General features: G+C 36.5%; 3 protein-coding genes across 3 annotated transcripts in view; 2 read left to right on the top strand and 1 right to left on the bottom strand.

Moving 5' to 3' along the window:
• LOC306843299 (biogenesis of lysosome-related organelles complex 1 subunit 6-like) overlaps positions 1–1181 on the top strand; it is a 5610-nt gene extending 4429 nt beyond the window's left edge. Inside the window, exon 5 of the mRNA XM_079374691.1 lies at positions 1–1181. This exon is cut by the window's left edge and continues 52 nt beyond it. Coding sequence (XP_079230817.1) covers positions 1–83 — 83 coding nt within the window. The 3' untranslated portion in view covers positions 84–1181.
• Positions 1182–5719: 4538 nt separating this feature from the next.
• On the top strand, positions 5720–16103 carry LOC306843301 (CDC42 small effector protein 2-like). Its single transcript, XM_079374693.1, has 6 exons — positions 5720–5741; positions 11478–11756; positions 12508–12703; positions 12891–12992; positions 14086–14164; positions 15600–16103. The coding sequence occupies exons 3-5, from the start codon at positions 12650–12652 to the stop codon at positions 14158–14160; spliced, it is 231 nt and encodes a 76-aa protein (XP_079230819.1). The 5' UTR covers positions 5720–5741; positions 11478–11756; positions 12508–12649; the 3' UTR covers positions 14161–14164; positions 15600–16103.
• LOC306843295 (nicotinamide riboside kinase 2-like) lies at positions 6630–11492 on the bottom strand. Its single transcript, XM_079374684.1, has 8 exons — positions 10587–11492; positions 9334–9424; positions 9171–9219; positions 8886–9072; positions 8137–8208; positions 7954–8060; positions 7052–7146; positions 6630–6972 (listed from the first exon to the last, which is right to left on the bottom strand). Exons 1-7 carry the CDS (start codon positions 10610–10612, stop codon positions 7058–7060), a joined length of 621 nt encoding a protein of 206 aa, XP_079230810.1. The 5' UTR covers positions 10613–11492; the 3' UTR covers positions 6630–6972; positions 7052–7057.
• Positions 16104–17461: the final 1358 nt, after the last annotated feature.

The raw sequence follows: 17461 nt of genomic DNA, 5'->3' as shown, positions 1-17461 counted from the left end.
AGCAGCAGAGAGAACGAGAGCTGGAGCGAGAGAGACGTCTCATCGCCAAACCTGCCAAACGCAGCGACGACGAACCCCACTGAGTACGCTCAGATCCACGGCTCCGCCCACTGCACCGAGACTCCGCCCCCGACATCTGGAAAACAATCAGAGAAACACATGCTGATTTCAGGATTTTATCAGGACTCAGTGTGATGAAGATGTGTTTCTTATGTTTGACTCTCAACGCTCTGATAACCCTTCATCATCATCATCACCATGTGCATTTCTGTCCAGATAAATACAAATAAATGAATAAAACTAATGAAGGTGTATGTGTCATCATAATCTCTACATGTGAAAGAAAATCAGCTAAAACTCTCATTACTTTGTGTATATTTTAGTGCCATCAAATGATTAATCGCATCCAAAATAAGTTTTATTTACTGTGTACTTTTATATATTAACTATATATATGATAAAATATCTACATGTAAATATTTTCAAAATATAAGCTGTATGTGTGTGTATTTATATATACATAATAAATATACACATTATGTAAACAAAAACTTATTTTGGATGTGATTAATAGTTTGATGGCACTAGTATATTACTTTATAGGCATATTATTTTTTTGAAGCTCTATGTGATAAAACACTTTACAGTAAATATTAATTCGCTTTAAACTACTCCCACAGCATTTATTAATCTTAGCAAATGTGAGTTTCAAAATAGTACACCACACACAGAATCTAGTTATATTTATTAACTTTAGATGCACTCTGATCTAACTTTATTAATGGGATTTTGAGTGATTTTTATAATAGGACAAAGAATACACCATTATACAAAAATATACACATTTACACACCAATAAAGGCATAATTAATCCAAAGCTTTATATTCATGCAAAATATAGCATTTTATTTTGTTTATTTGCAATATTTTTGCTGACAATGTCAACTTGTGTATGTGAAATGTTCCCACATTTGTACAAGAAAAATGTAATTATTATTAGTATGAGTTTTTGTGGGAGTGTAAAAACCAAACATGATTCAGACACCAGATATTTTTTCAGTAGTGGGTGCAGGACACTATAGTTCATTTCTGTAAGTGAGGAGAGCAAAATAAAATAAACTGTGACATATTACACCCAAAAATACTTCATACAGTGAACTACCAGTAAAATATGGGACCTGAGCATGTTTTGCTTCAGTGTTTTTCTTTAATTGACTGTATGCTGTAATTTGATCTTGTCTCTACTTTAGTTTACTTGTCATTGTAACAGAGTTCTAATGAAATTCTCAGTGGCACAATACAATTAAATAACAAATGTATTAGTTTAAAAACACAGAAATCCAGGCTCTGGCCTCTAGGTGGCATCATGGGATTGATGCTGTGTGGAAAGCATTGGCAGAAATGTTCCAGAAGTGGCACAGCGATGTCATGTGACAGGTACTGCGGTATTACTGTGTTTTGTTAAGCGTGGGCATGTATTACTGAAGCTGACACAGACACTAGTGCTCTGACACAGACAGACAGGCCTGGTTTCCACCGGTTTGAGGCTGACGCTCCCCTCCTGTCTGGATCGGTGTCTGGATTTAGCTGCTTGGCCTGAAGGAGAAAACAAGCCCACGGCTCCGGAACCACAGAAGCTGAGCACATGTGTAGGTCTGTCTGCTCATAACCAAAAATGATTCAGACACCAGATATTTTTTCAGTAGTGGGTGCAGGACACTATAGTTCATTTATGTAAGTGAGGAGAGCAAAATAAAGTAATATATATATATTTTATATATATCAGTGTTATATATATATTTTAAATAGGCTAATTTGTGTAAGTAAATTTAAACTGTTGTTAACAGTTGAAATGGATTCTGTTATGTTCTGTAATTGCTGTTAATAAAGATAAAAGATTGTGATCACCTCGTCTGTCTGTCTCAACCAGGTCTCATGATAATGGTTATAAACAGTACGCCAAATAAATACAAAAACTCATGGTATTGATTCACAAAAATGGACTTTGGTGTGTATATGCTACGCAGTGGGTAGGATTAGGGTTGTGGGGTAGATGCATATCATATGCATGCTATTTTTTGCGTATTAATACCATGAGTTTTCATTTTTATATGGCGTACTATTTATAACTATTATCATGATATATGAGAGGCCAAATTAGATGAATGCACATAGAAAAATGCAGCGGTTTCACTGTAAAATAAATGTAAAAATGTTGGTTTTGATGTGGCAACGGCAGAAACATTACAGCAGCATTTGATTAAACCAGACAGACAGACAGATGTGCTAGTGCTGGTGTTGAGGAGCTTTCTGGATTTATTGTCTTGTTTATGCAGCGAGTGAATGAGCTGGTTAACCCTGAACCACAGCCAGACCTGGAGGAGGAGACGCCTTACACCAGACCTCTGTTTATTTGTCAGACTGTCTCTTCCAGCCGCTTCATTCTGTTGGAAAACCTCAGGAAAGGGACTGTTTATGTTTACATGTTTCATCATCATATTTCACCAGGACGCTGTTTAACAGATTAAAGACAGATCTCAGCATCCTTCACCAGTGATTAATGCTTTATATCCAGTGTTAGTTACATGTAACAGAATTACGTAATTTAATTATAAAATAAATATGACTGTAATCTGTATTTAACCTCAGAATGATTCTAATCTTAATTGAAGTGATGAAGGATTTTGGGATGCCTGACTAATCAGTGTTGAGTTCTGTTGTTAACCCTGTCTGCTTTAAATGTTTCATTGAAAACATTGGTTAGAAATTTAGAAACGTAATCAGTTTCATTACTTTAATAATTGAATCATTTTAAACACATCTCTTCCATCTTTATTTGACCCTCTAACTCTAGCACTATCTATTCTAATTCTATTATTTTAGACTTGCACTCTATTCATTTATAAACTGCTTGTTTTATTAAACAAACACTAGCTCCTGGATTCTTGTTGTATTCTATTTGTTTTCTTTTTATTTATTCTACAATTACCAAAAGCAAAAAAGGCCTCTAACAGCTTGCTCTATTCTTTTTCTATTCTGTGTTCTTTTTATTTATAATATAATTAAAAAAGAGACTTGTCATAGCACTTGTGTATCATTGCTCTTTTGTTGGTTTTGATTGCTTCTATTGTCCTCTTTTGGATAAAAGCATCTGCTAAATGACTGAATGTAAATGTTATAAAGTAATTGAAATAGTTACACTATTTATTACATGTAATCTGTAACCTATTACATTTACAAAGTAACTTTCCCAACACTGTTTATATCTGAAATGTTACATGTAAATGAGAAGTTTATTAATTAAATATGCACTAATTTGTGTATATTTCCAGAACAGAAATATGAACATTGCATTCAGAATTCTAGTTTGATTTTGTTGTCATATTCAATTTTTTTTTTTTAATTTTGGATTTCTTTTTTGGATTGCTGTGTTGTCGTAACACACACACACACACTCTCTTATCTGAGGCGCTCACACACACACGGGCCCCATACACACACTACACTGAACTCTGTGACCTCTGACAGGAGTGTGTGAAATACGGCACACACACACTGAATGATCAGTGTGTCCTGAACATACAGATGACACACACGTGATAAAGGTCACAGTCAACAAAATCACAACAAATAAAGACCATCGAGGTACAAGAGCATGTGTTTATAGACACATAATACAGCACTGTATAAATGTGAATCAATTCTGTGACTGATTATGCAATGACATCTTTCGACTAATGTTTGTCAAATTTAGAATTTAGCATTGAATTTAGAATGTTTTATATTTAATATAAGCAAAGTGTTTGTCTTAATTTTGCCACTTTAGTTCATAACAGCATGTTTAATAAATAAATTAGCACTGTCAAATGATTAATCGCATCCAAAATGCATATATATTGAAAATGTTTACATGTATTTGCATCTATATATTTCCTATTATATATAAATATATTTAATATATAAACACAACATATTTTTCTTAAATATATACATGCATGTGTATATACAAATATGCACAGTAAACACACATATATTATGTAAACAAAAACTGTTATTATGGATGCGATTAATCGTTTGATGGATGCTTGTATCCGCACCTGCGCAGGTAAACTCTGAGATCAAACAGGATGGAGAGCGAGATCACAGGAAGTGAGTAAAAACACAAGCCTCAGGAAGTTAAAAACAGATGCTGCATTAATTATGTTAACTATGTTGAACGCATTAAACAGAAAGTGTATATAGAGGAGTAATGAGTGATGCTGTCCAGAGATGAAGAGTGGCAGTAAATGAAGGAGCTCAGGGAATTTCCTGGACATTTATAGCAGCTCCACACTGAATCTTCCCAACCACCGGTCATGAACCAAACCATCTGACTCATTCTGACCAGCATTCAGTTCTTCAGACTCACAGATTCAATAGAAAACATCACAGGCGTCAGATACCGGACAGAAACGCACTTCACAAACTAAACATTTGACAGGTAGACTGTTGGAATACATCAATAGACAACAACAGTAAATAGTATTTGTATAAAAGCATCTTTATTTTGATTACTATCAGACTTGTTCTTTTTTTCCCCTCTGAGGATCAAATTATATTTAGGCTTGCTCTTTCAAAAAAATAAAACCTTGTAATGCACCTTATAATGCATTGTATGATCTTATGAATAATTGCAACAACAGTTATAATGCATTAGAATGTACTTTATGAATACCTTTATAATGCATAAAGCCTTATGGTAAAAAACTAAATCAAATAGAAGATCTAATGAATCACGTCTGCAGCGAACACAAAGCCACTGTATGACCTGCATTATGTACGGAGGTAAATAAAGCATTATGTGAATGTGGTCAGTGGGTTTGAGCTGGTGTTTTGACTCTATTTTGGGTTTATGAACAGCACATTCTCCAGACACACTCATTTCAGTGGCTTCATTCACGGCCTCCAGAATGACTCGAGCATCCGGCTGAAGAAACCGTGGTTTAGCTGCTGTTTACTGACCTTCACCTCACACTGAATCTACGGGTAACATGCCAGTCTCAAACACAACCACACACTCGCCGTCAGCAGATGTTTGAGACGTTCAAGAAAACAAGCAGTGAGTTAAGGAATAGAGCAGTTTCGTGTAGACATCACAGTTACGTCACTCTCAGATCCACAGAATAAGAGATGAAATGTTGAGGCTTTGGATGTCAGAATCAGAATGCAAATCATTTTTAAACAATACTGTCCTCAAAAACACCATTTGAAGCCAAACGCAGATGTTTAAACAGACAGACTAATGAATGAAACCTGCTATGATTAATCTACTTTTAAGGCATACATTTGATTTAAACAATTGGGTCTACATAATATTCAGGGAACATATTATATTTGCCCTACAGTTACAGCATGAAATACTATTTAAACCTACAACATTTAACGTTACCTATTTTGTCTCACAATTCTTTTTTTCTCGCAAATGCAACTTTATATCTCGTATTTATAACTCGATTTAACTCAACAATATGAGTCTGTGCATTCTGAGGGGGAGAGAAAGCCAGAAGTGTGGGATATAAACTCAGAATTGCGAGAATAAAGTCAGAATTTGATACGAACATAAAATAGAATTTAGTGGCAGAATTTATAGACTGCCACTTTAAAACTCTCCTGTTCGGCAACCAGAGAGGCTCCGCCCACACAAAAACATCATCACTGTTTGCAAACACCACATTGGTCTATAGAGAACAAGTCTAAAAGGGGTAAGTTGTTTTTTTTAAATAGAAGTAGAATAGAGTGCTAGAATATATCATCAGAAGCCGCGGGGATTCATTTTGTGTTGCCGAATATGATTGTTTTGGCTCTCAAAGCGCCGGTACCCATTGACTTGTGTTTTACAATTCACTAAGGAGCAGATTGAGCTGAAAATCTTCTTTACTGTTCTATAACGAACAAAAGCCACCTAAATCTTGTATGATCCGAGTGGGAGTAAATTCTCAGCAAATGTTCATTTTTGTGTAAATTATCCCTTTAAGATCACAGGCCTGAAGCTGCTGTGTGAAGACCATCTTCTTGAAGGATGGTCAGGTGCAGGGAGATGTTCTCCTGAGGTTAATCAGCTCCTCGCACCGTCTGAGGCGTGAGATTACAGCAGCTGTCTATCAGTCGCCGCAGCTGCAGTGACGTATTTAGTGGCGAGCGTCTGAGAGGATGTGTTTAAGACAAATATGATGGAAACCATAATAACAGGTCTGCTCTCGGTGACCAAAACACAGTCTCAGACAGAAAACATCCATGTGATGTTACCTTAGCTACTGCTTCACTGCGTATGAAATATATATTTGATGAGGGGTGGAACTGACTTGCTTTGGCATAGAGACGCTTACGCTCTTAAAAATAAAGGTGCTTAAAAGGTTCTTCACAGCGATGCCATAGAACCATTCAGTTAAAGAGCCATCTCTTTCTTACCTTTTTATAATCTGAAGAACCTTCTTTTGCCACAAAGAACTTTGTGAAACCGAAAGGTTTTTCAGATGTTAAAGGTTTTTTTATGGAACCATTTAGACTAAAAGGCTCTATGGCATCATGAAGCACCTTTATTTTTTTTTTAAGAGTTGCATGGACTATTTTGATACTTTCATGAAGCATCTGATCAATATTTGCATTTATTATACAACGCAGAGCAGATGAACATCTCCACTGAAGAAGCAGAGGTTTGGAGTGACTTCAATTTTAGCACAACACATTAATCCATCTTTCTCCATCCCAATAAACAGTCAACAACAAATGTGTCGCAGGAGCTTCATTTTATTTGCTAGCTGCAACCATGCTCAGAACATTCTCCATCCTGATGTTGATACAGACACAGCCTTATAACAGCTGGATAAGCAATAAATACCGAGGATATAAAAATGGATATAAAAACAGTAATGCAGATGCTGTTAGGGCTGGAGTAAACAGCAGGAGGCGATGGGAAGCGGCAGATCAACAGACCTGAAACACAGACGTCACATGATCAGGAACAGGACTGAGAATGAAGAACACACTGGACTTTAGAAGGTCGTGTACACACCTTTGTTCAGGGCAGATTGTTCTGGATGCTGTTCAGAATGTTTCCGTACACAATGTTGTACAGTTGTTCCTTGGACATGGTTCCATGTAGTTGCACTGCAACACAAACACGAGGAGAGTCTCAGTGACGCTTGAATAGAAGCGGTGTTGGGGAAACCTACTCTTAAATTACATTACTCAAAAAAAAAAAAAAAAAAAAAAAAAAAAAAAAAAAAAAAGGCACTAATTGGGTTACTTGGTTGTTGTGGATCGTAATGCATTAAGGTACTTTTGCTCAACTTTTTCTGGCCTGGGCTTGTTTTTAATATAAAAACCTCTATAAACATTTGTTTGAGGAGGTCTTTGGTGCTTTGTGAGGACTATTGGTTCGGATTTGATGCATTTATATTAGCTTATTTTATTTGCTCTTGCCTTATCTTTGCATTTTATGTAACTATAGCAATTAGATTTTTTTTCTCTCTTCTTTATAAATATTTGATTTTGAATAAACTTCTGTTTTTGGTGAATGTAAAAGACCTTGCACACCAAAAATGAAATGCATAAACATCAGACTGAAGGAAACCTCAATTCTGTATTGCAATACTTTTTGGGGGGTTATTAGTATGGTTGAATTAATAAAATGGGATTAAATAAAAGAATCTCTTTTATTTAACATTTAATTGCAGGTTTGCCGTTTTTATTGATCGAGGAATACTGAATTTGTTTTTTTGCAGGGGACATGAGTAAGTGCATTCATATTTAGTCTAGGACTACAGTAAGATCATGTTCACAATTCTCTCAACATGGCAACACGAGAGCGGTCAATCAACAAAGTAACTCCAATGTTTTCATCTAAAAGTAAGGCATTACCCCCAACACTGATTAGCAGTAATTTTGCATAGACTTCCAAGATTCAACGCTTACCGACATCAACCCCTGAGTCTTCCATGATTTTAGTATGTTTGACATACATGGGCCAGACGTGTCCGTCAAACAGACCTGGGGGGTCCGGCACAGAATAGTTCCTTGAACTGAAACACAGAGGAGTGAACTCAGATGCACATTAAACCTTCATCCGCTCCCTCAAACGCAGCAGACGTCACTCACCTCCTCCTCTTTTTGCACTCTTCGTATGGAATGGAAATAAAGTATCGTTGGTTGAACACATCGATCAAAGGTCTGCGCAAAAGAAAACAGCGTTTAGTAAAAGCATCAGTTTGATTCGTCAATCGAACACGTGTATTAGGGTTGTGGTGATAGTGACTATATGAAGATGATTTTTACGGTCATTGTCAGGCTAGTAATTCCATCTAATTAATATTAGGACTTATTCGTTCAATTATGTATTTTACAGTGTTGCGCGTTATAACCAATCACATTATTATGTTGTGTTTATGAACACAATGGCCAATCAGAGTCCTTGCTAAACAGTGGAGTTTCGTTGTTCACTGCACTGAATTCAACGCTCTTTGGTGAATTCTCTCATCATAAACAACCAATATCAGATGTATGTGCAATTTATTCATTTTAAACCGTGCAGATAGCTTAACTGATAATGCGACTTTTTAAAGTGCATAAACTCGCTGGATTGATTACGTTCTTTGCTTGTTTTCTGTAGCTGCTTTTTGAATAACTGAGGAAATAGAAGCATTATAATTAGTACCTTACGTTTCTATTAAATTGTTAAAATCGAATTCAGACGCATTTAAAACATTAGGCTTTCATTTCCAGCAAGGAAACCACGAAAGTAAATTTAAATAAATTAGCACGATAATATTGTGTATCGCGATCTCACAGGCTGACCATATAAAAACTGAGCATATGTCGCCCAACACTAGCGTGTATGCGTCGCTCACCCGTAGGTGTAGAGCAGAAACCCCTCCACGATCAGGATGTGAACGCCTTCACCTTCATCCTGATTGCATGGAAGGATCTCCGAATCCAGCGTGTTGTTGACGCCGTGGGATTTCTCAAACTTGACGGGGTTCTGCTGCCAGGCGTGGATGGTGCTCATCATGGCGTCCATGTCCAGAGCGCTGATGACTGCGGAGGGAAACGCACAGAAGTGAGCACAAGGACCCGGCGCAGAGCGCCAGACATGCAAAAACACACACCAACCCCTGGATAGGAGCCCGGCTTACCATCGTACTGCTTAAAGCCATCTTCACCAACTTCAATCTCATCTTGGGGCTGAAACATACACCAATGAGATGCACTCCAGAACATGTGCACCCTCCCACCACTAAACCCTTAACATCTGACCCACCTGATCAATGCAAAGCTCTGCTTTCTGATTATACTGACCTTGAAGAAGTCATCCTGATGGACCACACAACAGTTAGGCAGGTTCTTGATCAGCCGGTCAGTCAGTGTTGTTTTGCCACCGTTCGTGACCCTGTGGGGCAGAAACACAAGTTGTGTTTTTAATTTAAATTTGCATTGTGCTGTTTATGTGCCGATGACATGTGTCCCTGCAGCACAAAAGCAGTCATGAGTAACACAGGTATATCTGTAGCAATAGCCAACAATACATTGTATGGATTAAAATCATACATTTCTCTTTTATGCCAAAAATCATTAGGATATTAATATCATGTTCCATTAAGATATTTAGTAAATTTCCTACCGTAAATATATCAGAACTTCATTTTTGATTAGTAATATGCATTGCTAAGAACTTCATTTGAACAACTTTAAAGGAGATTTTCTCAATATTTAGATTTTTTTGCTCCCTCAGATTCCAGATTTTCTAATAGTTGTATCTCAGACAAATATTGTCCAATCATAACAAACCATACATCAATGGAAAGATTATTTATTCAGCTTTTTTTTTTATTGACTAGTTGTTGTCCAGAGTCACATATGCATGTCAAAAGCCAAACATTTACTTCGCATCAAGTTGACGGTCTGACTTCCATAATATAGGAGTATTATGAAAAAAAGTAAATGGCTACCGTTGGTTAAACAGTCTTTAAAATATATTTAGTGTTCAGCATAAGAGAGAAACCTTATACAGGTTTAGAACGACCTGAAGGAGAACCACTGACAGAATCTTTCATTTTAGGTGAACTGTCTCTTTAAAAGCACGTCACACGCTCACAATGGAATAAAAACAAGTAAAGTTTCCGTGTAAGATGTTACCATAGTAACACAATAGCGTTCATCAAAGTGTCAGTTACTATTACATAACCGTCATTAATAGCGCATTCACGCGTTACCGGAATTATCATAAACACGAGTTTCCTAGTCGGACATTGGCCATATAAGGCCTCTCTGTTCATGTCCAGTTTCCGGCTAGGATGCTCGTTTTTACTTTAATTTCCGCTAGCACGTGAACGCAGTATAATTAACTAAATCTAGAAGAAAAAAAAGGCGTCAGAATCTGACATTACGGTTTTTTTTTAAAAACATTCCCGTCTAAACCCGAGTTCCTGCAGTTTAAACGCCGCGCTAACGGTAATTTCGGCGGGAGTTGTTACTATGGTGATTATGTCTCTGCTCAGACAGACAGACAGAGAGGGTCACGCGGCCTGCACGCGCTCAGCTCGCTCACTCACCCTCCGATTCCGATGATGAACTTCATCCTCAATCCGAGTCAGACGCGCGTCAGTGTGGGGAAAGCTGTTAATAACACCAGTAACGGATCGATGACCGTACGAAGGAACGCGTGAAAAGAGAAGGTTAAAGGAAATGTCAACTACTTGAGTCCTCCATAACGCTGAGTGAAAGCTGGACGATGGCGCTTCCTCGCGATCTTCCACCGAAGAGAAACTCGCGTGCACGCTGCTACTGAGACACTACCCGCTGCCGCGCGCTGATTGGCTATATAAACACAAACGGAAACCGCGCTCAGCCAATCAGAGCGCAGGATCCTCAGAAGCTCCGCCCCAGCGTGGGCCAGTCAAAGGTATTTTTGTGACTCATGCTCCTTTGCATGGAATTTTTTATATATATGACTAAAAAAAAAAATATTTTTTTAGTCTCTCTAAATATTTTATTTATTGTTGATTTAATTTTTCTTAGATTTCTAATAGATACATTTTTGTTTGTATGCTGTGTTCCTAATACATAAAAAATAAGGTTTTAAAAATGAGTTAAATATAAAGGTAATAAAAGTAAGTTAGATATTCTCAGTAAAGTGCGTTCAGCTCATGAACAAAACTCACACAGTATAACTTAACTTCACCCAGATCGTCCTGATTATTCTTCATATAGTAATATCTAATGTTGTTTTCCTCGTGTTTCTGTCTGAGCTCGTCACACTCGTGCAGCACGTGATGATTCCTCACTGCGCATGCGCACACCAGCACACGCTCCTTTACAAACACAGCTCAAATATGCATTTTAAACTTTGTTACAGTCTCAAATATTTAGTTTAATGTTATTCTGGCGCGTTTTAGTTACATTTTATTTTTTATAATATCTAGATATGTTCTTACAAACTGCAGCTTCTGAAGGAATGATCGCTGTTGAAAAGATCTTTGCATTAAAGAGCGTCAGGCCCTGGTGGAGCAGCGCGTTTCTTCATCAGGTAAAATTCTCTCGTGTTCATGTTAATCCCGTGGTTTTTTTTTGTTTCGGTGCATTAATATAAAAATGACGGTTAATGCGGAGCGCACAAGTGAGCGCTATCACTACACAAAACTACAAGTCCCGAGATGCACTGCGGCGGAAGAGGGCGGAGCCACGATCGGCTTTCTGACAGACACTTCCAGGAAGTGCTCGAGGTAAGGCTTCACATCTTCCCTTTATTTACACATTTATCGCAAAAATCAGCTATTATAAGCGCGACCTGTGTTATTAAAGCTTGTTTTGTTAACCTAACGTGTGCTTTTGTTCGTCAAGCTGTGACCTACGAGGGCTTGTATGATTGTTAGCGTGCTAGTTTGTGGCTGAGGTTTCCTGCTGCGCGTCTCTGTTTATTAATATTAGATGAATATAAATACTTCATGTAATATTTAACAGCTTTTAATGTGTGAAACAGCTGTAAACTGTCGCACTCACATTCCTCCATCAAATAAGCCTGATTCTGTGGCCTGAAGCGCAGATTTCATCATGATTAATCGATTATTTTATGTAATTGGGTGGATTTGTGTCAGAAATGAACTTTAATCTTTTATGAAAGCATTTGTTTTTCACCAGATATAAATGTGATGTGTAATTTCCTTATAGACGATACTGCAGTTCATGAATCAGTCAGATATATAATCACATCTCTCACAACTAGGTCTAGAATACAGTCTAACAAACTTTATTAGATTTATTAGATCAAACTTTATTAGATCAAACTTTATCACATTGTGTGTGTGTGTGTGTAATTTAAATATAAATAAATGCCGTAAAATATTCACAATAAATAAGAGATTTAAATATGATTTGAATAGATACATTAATGTGCTATTTGCTTATTTGCTGTCCATCCAAATAGTGAAAATATATGAGAAAACATGAAAGTCTGCCTGTTTAACGGTGTTTCAGGGGGATCCAGCCTCACATGCGTGTGTTCAGACGCTGAAATCAGCTTCCGGCAGACGCTTGCGGCCGTGAGCGAGAGCACAACAGAGCAAAACACACAGGAAGAGAGAGAAGAGAAGACGGAGGAAGTCGCTACAGAAGGAGCATGACCGAGTTCTGGGTGTGTTTCAGCTGCTGCGTCGCTGAACAGCCGCAACCTGTGAGTCACAAAACACACCAAACACTCGCTCTTATATGATGATGATGAAGATGAAGAGCGGAGGGGTCAGACTGATGAACGCGTGCAGAGACTCAGATCTGTGTGTGTTGCTGCTGAATGTAGCGTGTCTTCCTGTGTGTTGCTTCATTGTTCCGCCCTCTTTTTTCTCTGTGTGTGTGAATTGCAGAAGCGGAGGCGGAGGATAGATCGCACTATGATCGGAGAACCCACAAACTTCGTTCATATGACACACGTGGGCTCTGGAGACATGGGAATGAGCCTGGGAGCTGTGAGTAACCTTATACTACATCAGACTTCAGAAAACAGACTCTCACTGAATCATCATCAGGACACAATCTAAAGACAAAACAAAAGATGCATAATCACTGCTTACATATATATATATATTAGTGCTGGGCAACGATTAATCGCATCCAGTTTTTTTAATATATATAATATATGTGTGCGTGTTCTGTGTATATTTATTGTGTATATATAAAGACACACACATACAGTATATATTTATATTATATATAAATATTTAATATATAAACATAACATATTTTTCTTAAATATATACATGTATGTGTATGTATTTATATATACATAATAAATATACACAGTACACGCACATATATTATGTACACAAAAACTTTTACTTTGGATGCGATTAATTGCGATTAATCATTACCCAGCACTAATATATATATATATATATATATATATATATATATATATATACACATATGTGACCCTGGAGCACAAAACCAGTCATAAGTGTTGAGATTGAGATTTATGCGTCATCTGAAAGCTGGATAAATAATCTTTCCATTGATGTAATTAAACTTGTAATGAAATTGAAATGAAAATGCTTAATTTATCGATGTACTCACTAAATATCATATAAATGATAAAATTATGTCTTTTATTTATTTTAATTGTTTATATATTACTTTATATTTTATATATATATTTTTATTTTTGTTTGTTAAATAGATTTCTTTCTTTTGTCTTTGGGGTGCCTTAAAAATCTTTTATACCTTTTATAGTTATTTATTCAGTTTTTCTGTATTATTTCTCGCCATGAATATGTGGAAGCTGGCATGGCGGTAAATTCCCATCAATCAATCAATCAATCAGTAATATTCATGAGATTTGGTGAGATTTGTGTTTTTTTTTTTAAACAAACCACATAAATAAGCAGCATTTGCATGATGACGAAGCAAGTGCTTTACATTTGATTTGTTTGTCTAAATTTGACTAAGAAATGAACTGGTAAGTAGAAGCTGACAGAGTCACAGCTGATGAAAGGCTTCAGAGCTGCAGCGTTCTGGATTAAATGATGAAACATCATCCTGATTTGTGGTGTTTGTGTTGAGCAGGTGGACTCGGTGCAGTCGCAGATGAAATCTAAAGGTGGTTACGTGAACGGCACAGCGGAGAGCGTTCAGGGCTGATCAGGTGACCGTATGACTTCATCAACACTATAATGACTCTAGAACAGTCTCTGCCACATAAGTGACCCTGGAGCACAAAAGCAGTCATGAGTAACACAGGTATATTTGTAGAAATAGACAACAATACATTGTATGGGTCAAAATTATACATTTTTATTTTATGACAAAAATCATTAGGATATTAAGATCATGTTCCATGAAGATATTTTGTAAATGTCCTACCATAAATATATCAAAACTTCATTTTTGATTCGTAATATGCATTGCTAAGAACTTCATTTGAACAACTTTAAAGGAGATTTTCTCAATATTTAGATTATTTTGCTCCCTCAGATTCCAGATTTTCAAATATTGTCCGATCCTAACAAACCATACATCAATGGAAAGATTATTTATTCAGAACCTTATGACTGGTCTTTTGGTCCCGGGTCACAATTAGTTAAAATTTAAAGGGATAGTTCACCCAAAAATGAAAATTCTGTCATCATTTACTCACCCTCAAGTAGTTCCAAACCTGTATGAATGTCTTTGTTCTGCTGAACATAAAGGAAGATATTCTAAAGAAAGGTTGTAACCAGGCTGTCTTGGGGCACCATTGACTTCCATAGTAGGAAAAATAAAATAGTATGGAAGTCATTGGTGCCCCAGAACTGCTCTGTTTCCCACATTCTTCAGAATATCTTTCTTTATGTTCAGCAGAACAAAGACATTCATACAGGTTTGGAACTACTTGAGGGCGAGTAAATGATGACAGAATTTTCATTTTTGGGTGAACTATCCTAAAAAATGCCATAAAATGTCATTAATTTCTTAAATGGTAAAATCACCTTAAATTTGGCAATGAAAAAAAAAAAATATATATATATATATATATATATATTTTTTTTTTATTATTCATATAAATCTGATCATTTTTGACAAATGTTTTTCTTAAAAATGCTTATAAGGCTGAAATGTGAGGGTTATCATTTTATTGCATACATTTGTTTTGTCAAACCTGTGTTTGAACAGTAAAGCTGTTGAACTTGTGGTATTTACAGTCATTTTATGATTAACTGTTATATTGCCCTACTCCACTCATACAGTATTATTTTACTGCGCAGGTATTAAAAGTTTTATTTAAAAACTCCAGCAGATATCGTGCTGCTGAGGACCGTCCTGTTATTCTGCTTTGATGGTGTGTTTATGATGGTGATTTCTGATAGTGATCTAGTGGTTCCAGATGAAAGATTCAGAGCCGCTCATGATAAGTGATGTAAAGTCTGATCACATCTGAGTTCATGTTCTGCTCTTATTGCTCATGATCCGGTGTAATCGCTGCTCGTCTGATGCTGTTATGAGCGGCTGGTTAATGTTTGACATTCAGATCAGAAATCACATGTCAATCAAAACTGAATCTGTGCTTCATGTGTTAAACGATGTTGTTCTGTGTCCTGCAGCTGCTGTCAATCCGTCTGAAGCGCAGACACTGGAGCGACGGTTGTAGATATTTTTGTAATGAAAGCACTGCTATTCTTTTACTGCTTCATCCATTGTCCTGTACAAAACGTCCTTCAATGGTAGAGATTGAATGCCTGTCAAATGTATGATTGTTTATGTGAGGATCAATATTCTGATTAGGTTTTTCCCATGAATATGTATTTATTTCATGGTTTAATGGTGGCTGGGCCACATGAGATACACAGATACACAAATTTAGACGCTTCAGAGCTGTTATTAGGTCTGCAAGAACTGCTTTTGGTTACGTTTTGTATTTTTCCAATATTCCCTGGAAAATGGAATATCTTTTTTTTTTATCTTTTAAATGTGCTGTGTTTGAGGTAAACTTGAAATGTGCGTCTCACTGTAATATTTGTGCAATGCTCATACGGGATGCATTGACAGGAAAGTATTTTTGTACAAATTGTTCATTCTGATGCCTGAATAAAATTTCACCCCTGTAACTCGCCGTGTTTGTGGTGTTTCTGTGCAGCTGAGGGTGACAATCAGATCAGTCACTCTCTATAAAGGGAAATGCATCGTCTCTGAGTAGTCACACGTCTTCAGTGATCTGTGTGTGTTTGTTGTAATACATTTAAAAAATTGGGATGCAACTTCAATAGAAAAACTACAACTAGAAATGATCAAAAACACTTTAGGGGTCCACAGAGGTACGTCCAATGATGCCTGCAGAGCTGAATTAGGCTCATACCCACTGAAGACTGAGATCCAGAAGAGATGTGTTCAGGTCTGGCATCACCTCCATCGATCTGATCCTGATTCAATCCGATATAAAGCCCTCCTCGCCAATGAAACCTCAGCAGAATCTCATCCTCTAAACACACTCGCTCTTCAGCTAGTCCATAAAACCCAGCGCCTCGCTGAATACAGCTTCAACCCCAAAACCAGTATTAAACAAATGGACAACAATCTAAAAGACACTCATGATGAATCTCTAAAAATACACTTTGACCTTCAAAATAAACTCCAATGCTACTCAGCCCTAAACAGAACCACTAAATTTGCCAATTATTTATTGATTAAACCATTTAAATCCTCTCCAAATACAGATGAAGTAAGCATGATTTAGAAATAGAGAGAGGAAGACACAGACAAACATGGCCAGAGCGAGAGCAGAGGATCTGTAGACACTGATCTACAGCAAATAGAGGACGAGAAACACTTTCTGCTGATTTGTCCTAAATATCACAATGTGAGGAAACACTTCTCCCCAGATCTGAAGCCCTGATCCCATCATTTACTGAACTTAGTGATCCTGAGAAAATGCCCTTCTTACTTGGAGAAGATGATAACAGCTGCACTTTTATATTGTATCAAATACTTATTTGCCCCACTGTATACTCTCTCTATCTATCTCTCTCTCTATATATATATATTTATTACTGGTGCTATCAAACGATTAATTGCATCCAAAATAAAAGTTTTTATTTACATAATATATGTGTGTGAACTGTGTATATTTATTATGTGTTTTGTATATATAAAGACGCATAAAGCCTATATTTTGAAAATATTTACGTCTATATATTTAGATTAAAATAAATTATATTAAATATATAAACGTAACATATTTCTTAAATACATACAGTGCCTTGTGAATATCTTCATACCCCTTCATTTTTTCACGTTTTGTTATGTTGGAGCCTTATGTTAAACTGCTTTAAATTACTTTTTTTTTTTCTTCCCACATCAGTCTATGCTCCATACACCATAATAGCGAAGCAAAAACAGAATTGTCACAACTTCTTAAATTTATTAAAAATAAAAAAACTTTACATTGCATAAGTATTAATTTAGCTGA

The sequence above is a fragment of the Barbus barbus genome (genome assembly GCF_936440315.1).
Source record: "Barbus barbus genome assembly, chromosome: 23".
NCBI classification, from domain to species: domain Eukaryota; kingdom Metazoa; phylum Chordata; class Actinopteri; order Cypriniformes; family Cyprinidae; genus Barbus; species Barbus barbus.
This window is presented reverse-complemented; position numbering and strand designations above follow the sequence as displayed.

Bases quoted from the DNA above. Each gene is read 5' to 3' on its own strand.
- LOC306843295 (XM_079374684.1), bottom strand. From the start codon at position 10,612: ATGAAGTTCATCATCGGAATCGGAGG. The intron at 9,073-9,170 runs GTAAGCCGGGCT...TTCCCTCCGCAG, and splicing joins TGGCTTTAAGCAGTACGATG to TCATCAGCGCTCTGGACATG. The intron at 8,061-8,136 runs GTGAGTGACGTC...TCTGTGTTTCAG, and splicing joins GAGTGCAAAAAGAGGAGGAG to TTCAAGGAACTATTCTGTGC.
- LOC306843301 (XM_079374693.1), top strand. From the start codon at position 12,650: ATGACCGAGTTCTGGGTGTGTTTCAGCTGCTGCGTCGCTGAACAGCCG. The intron at 12,704-12,890 runs GTGAGTCACAAA...TGTGAATTGCAG, and splicing joins TCGCTGAACAGCCGCAACCT to AAGCGGAGGCGGAGGATAGA. The intron at 12,993-14,085 runs GTGAGTAACCTT...TGTGTTGAGCAG, and splicing joins TGGGAATGAGCCTGGGAGCT to GTGGACTCGGTGCAGTCGCA.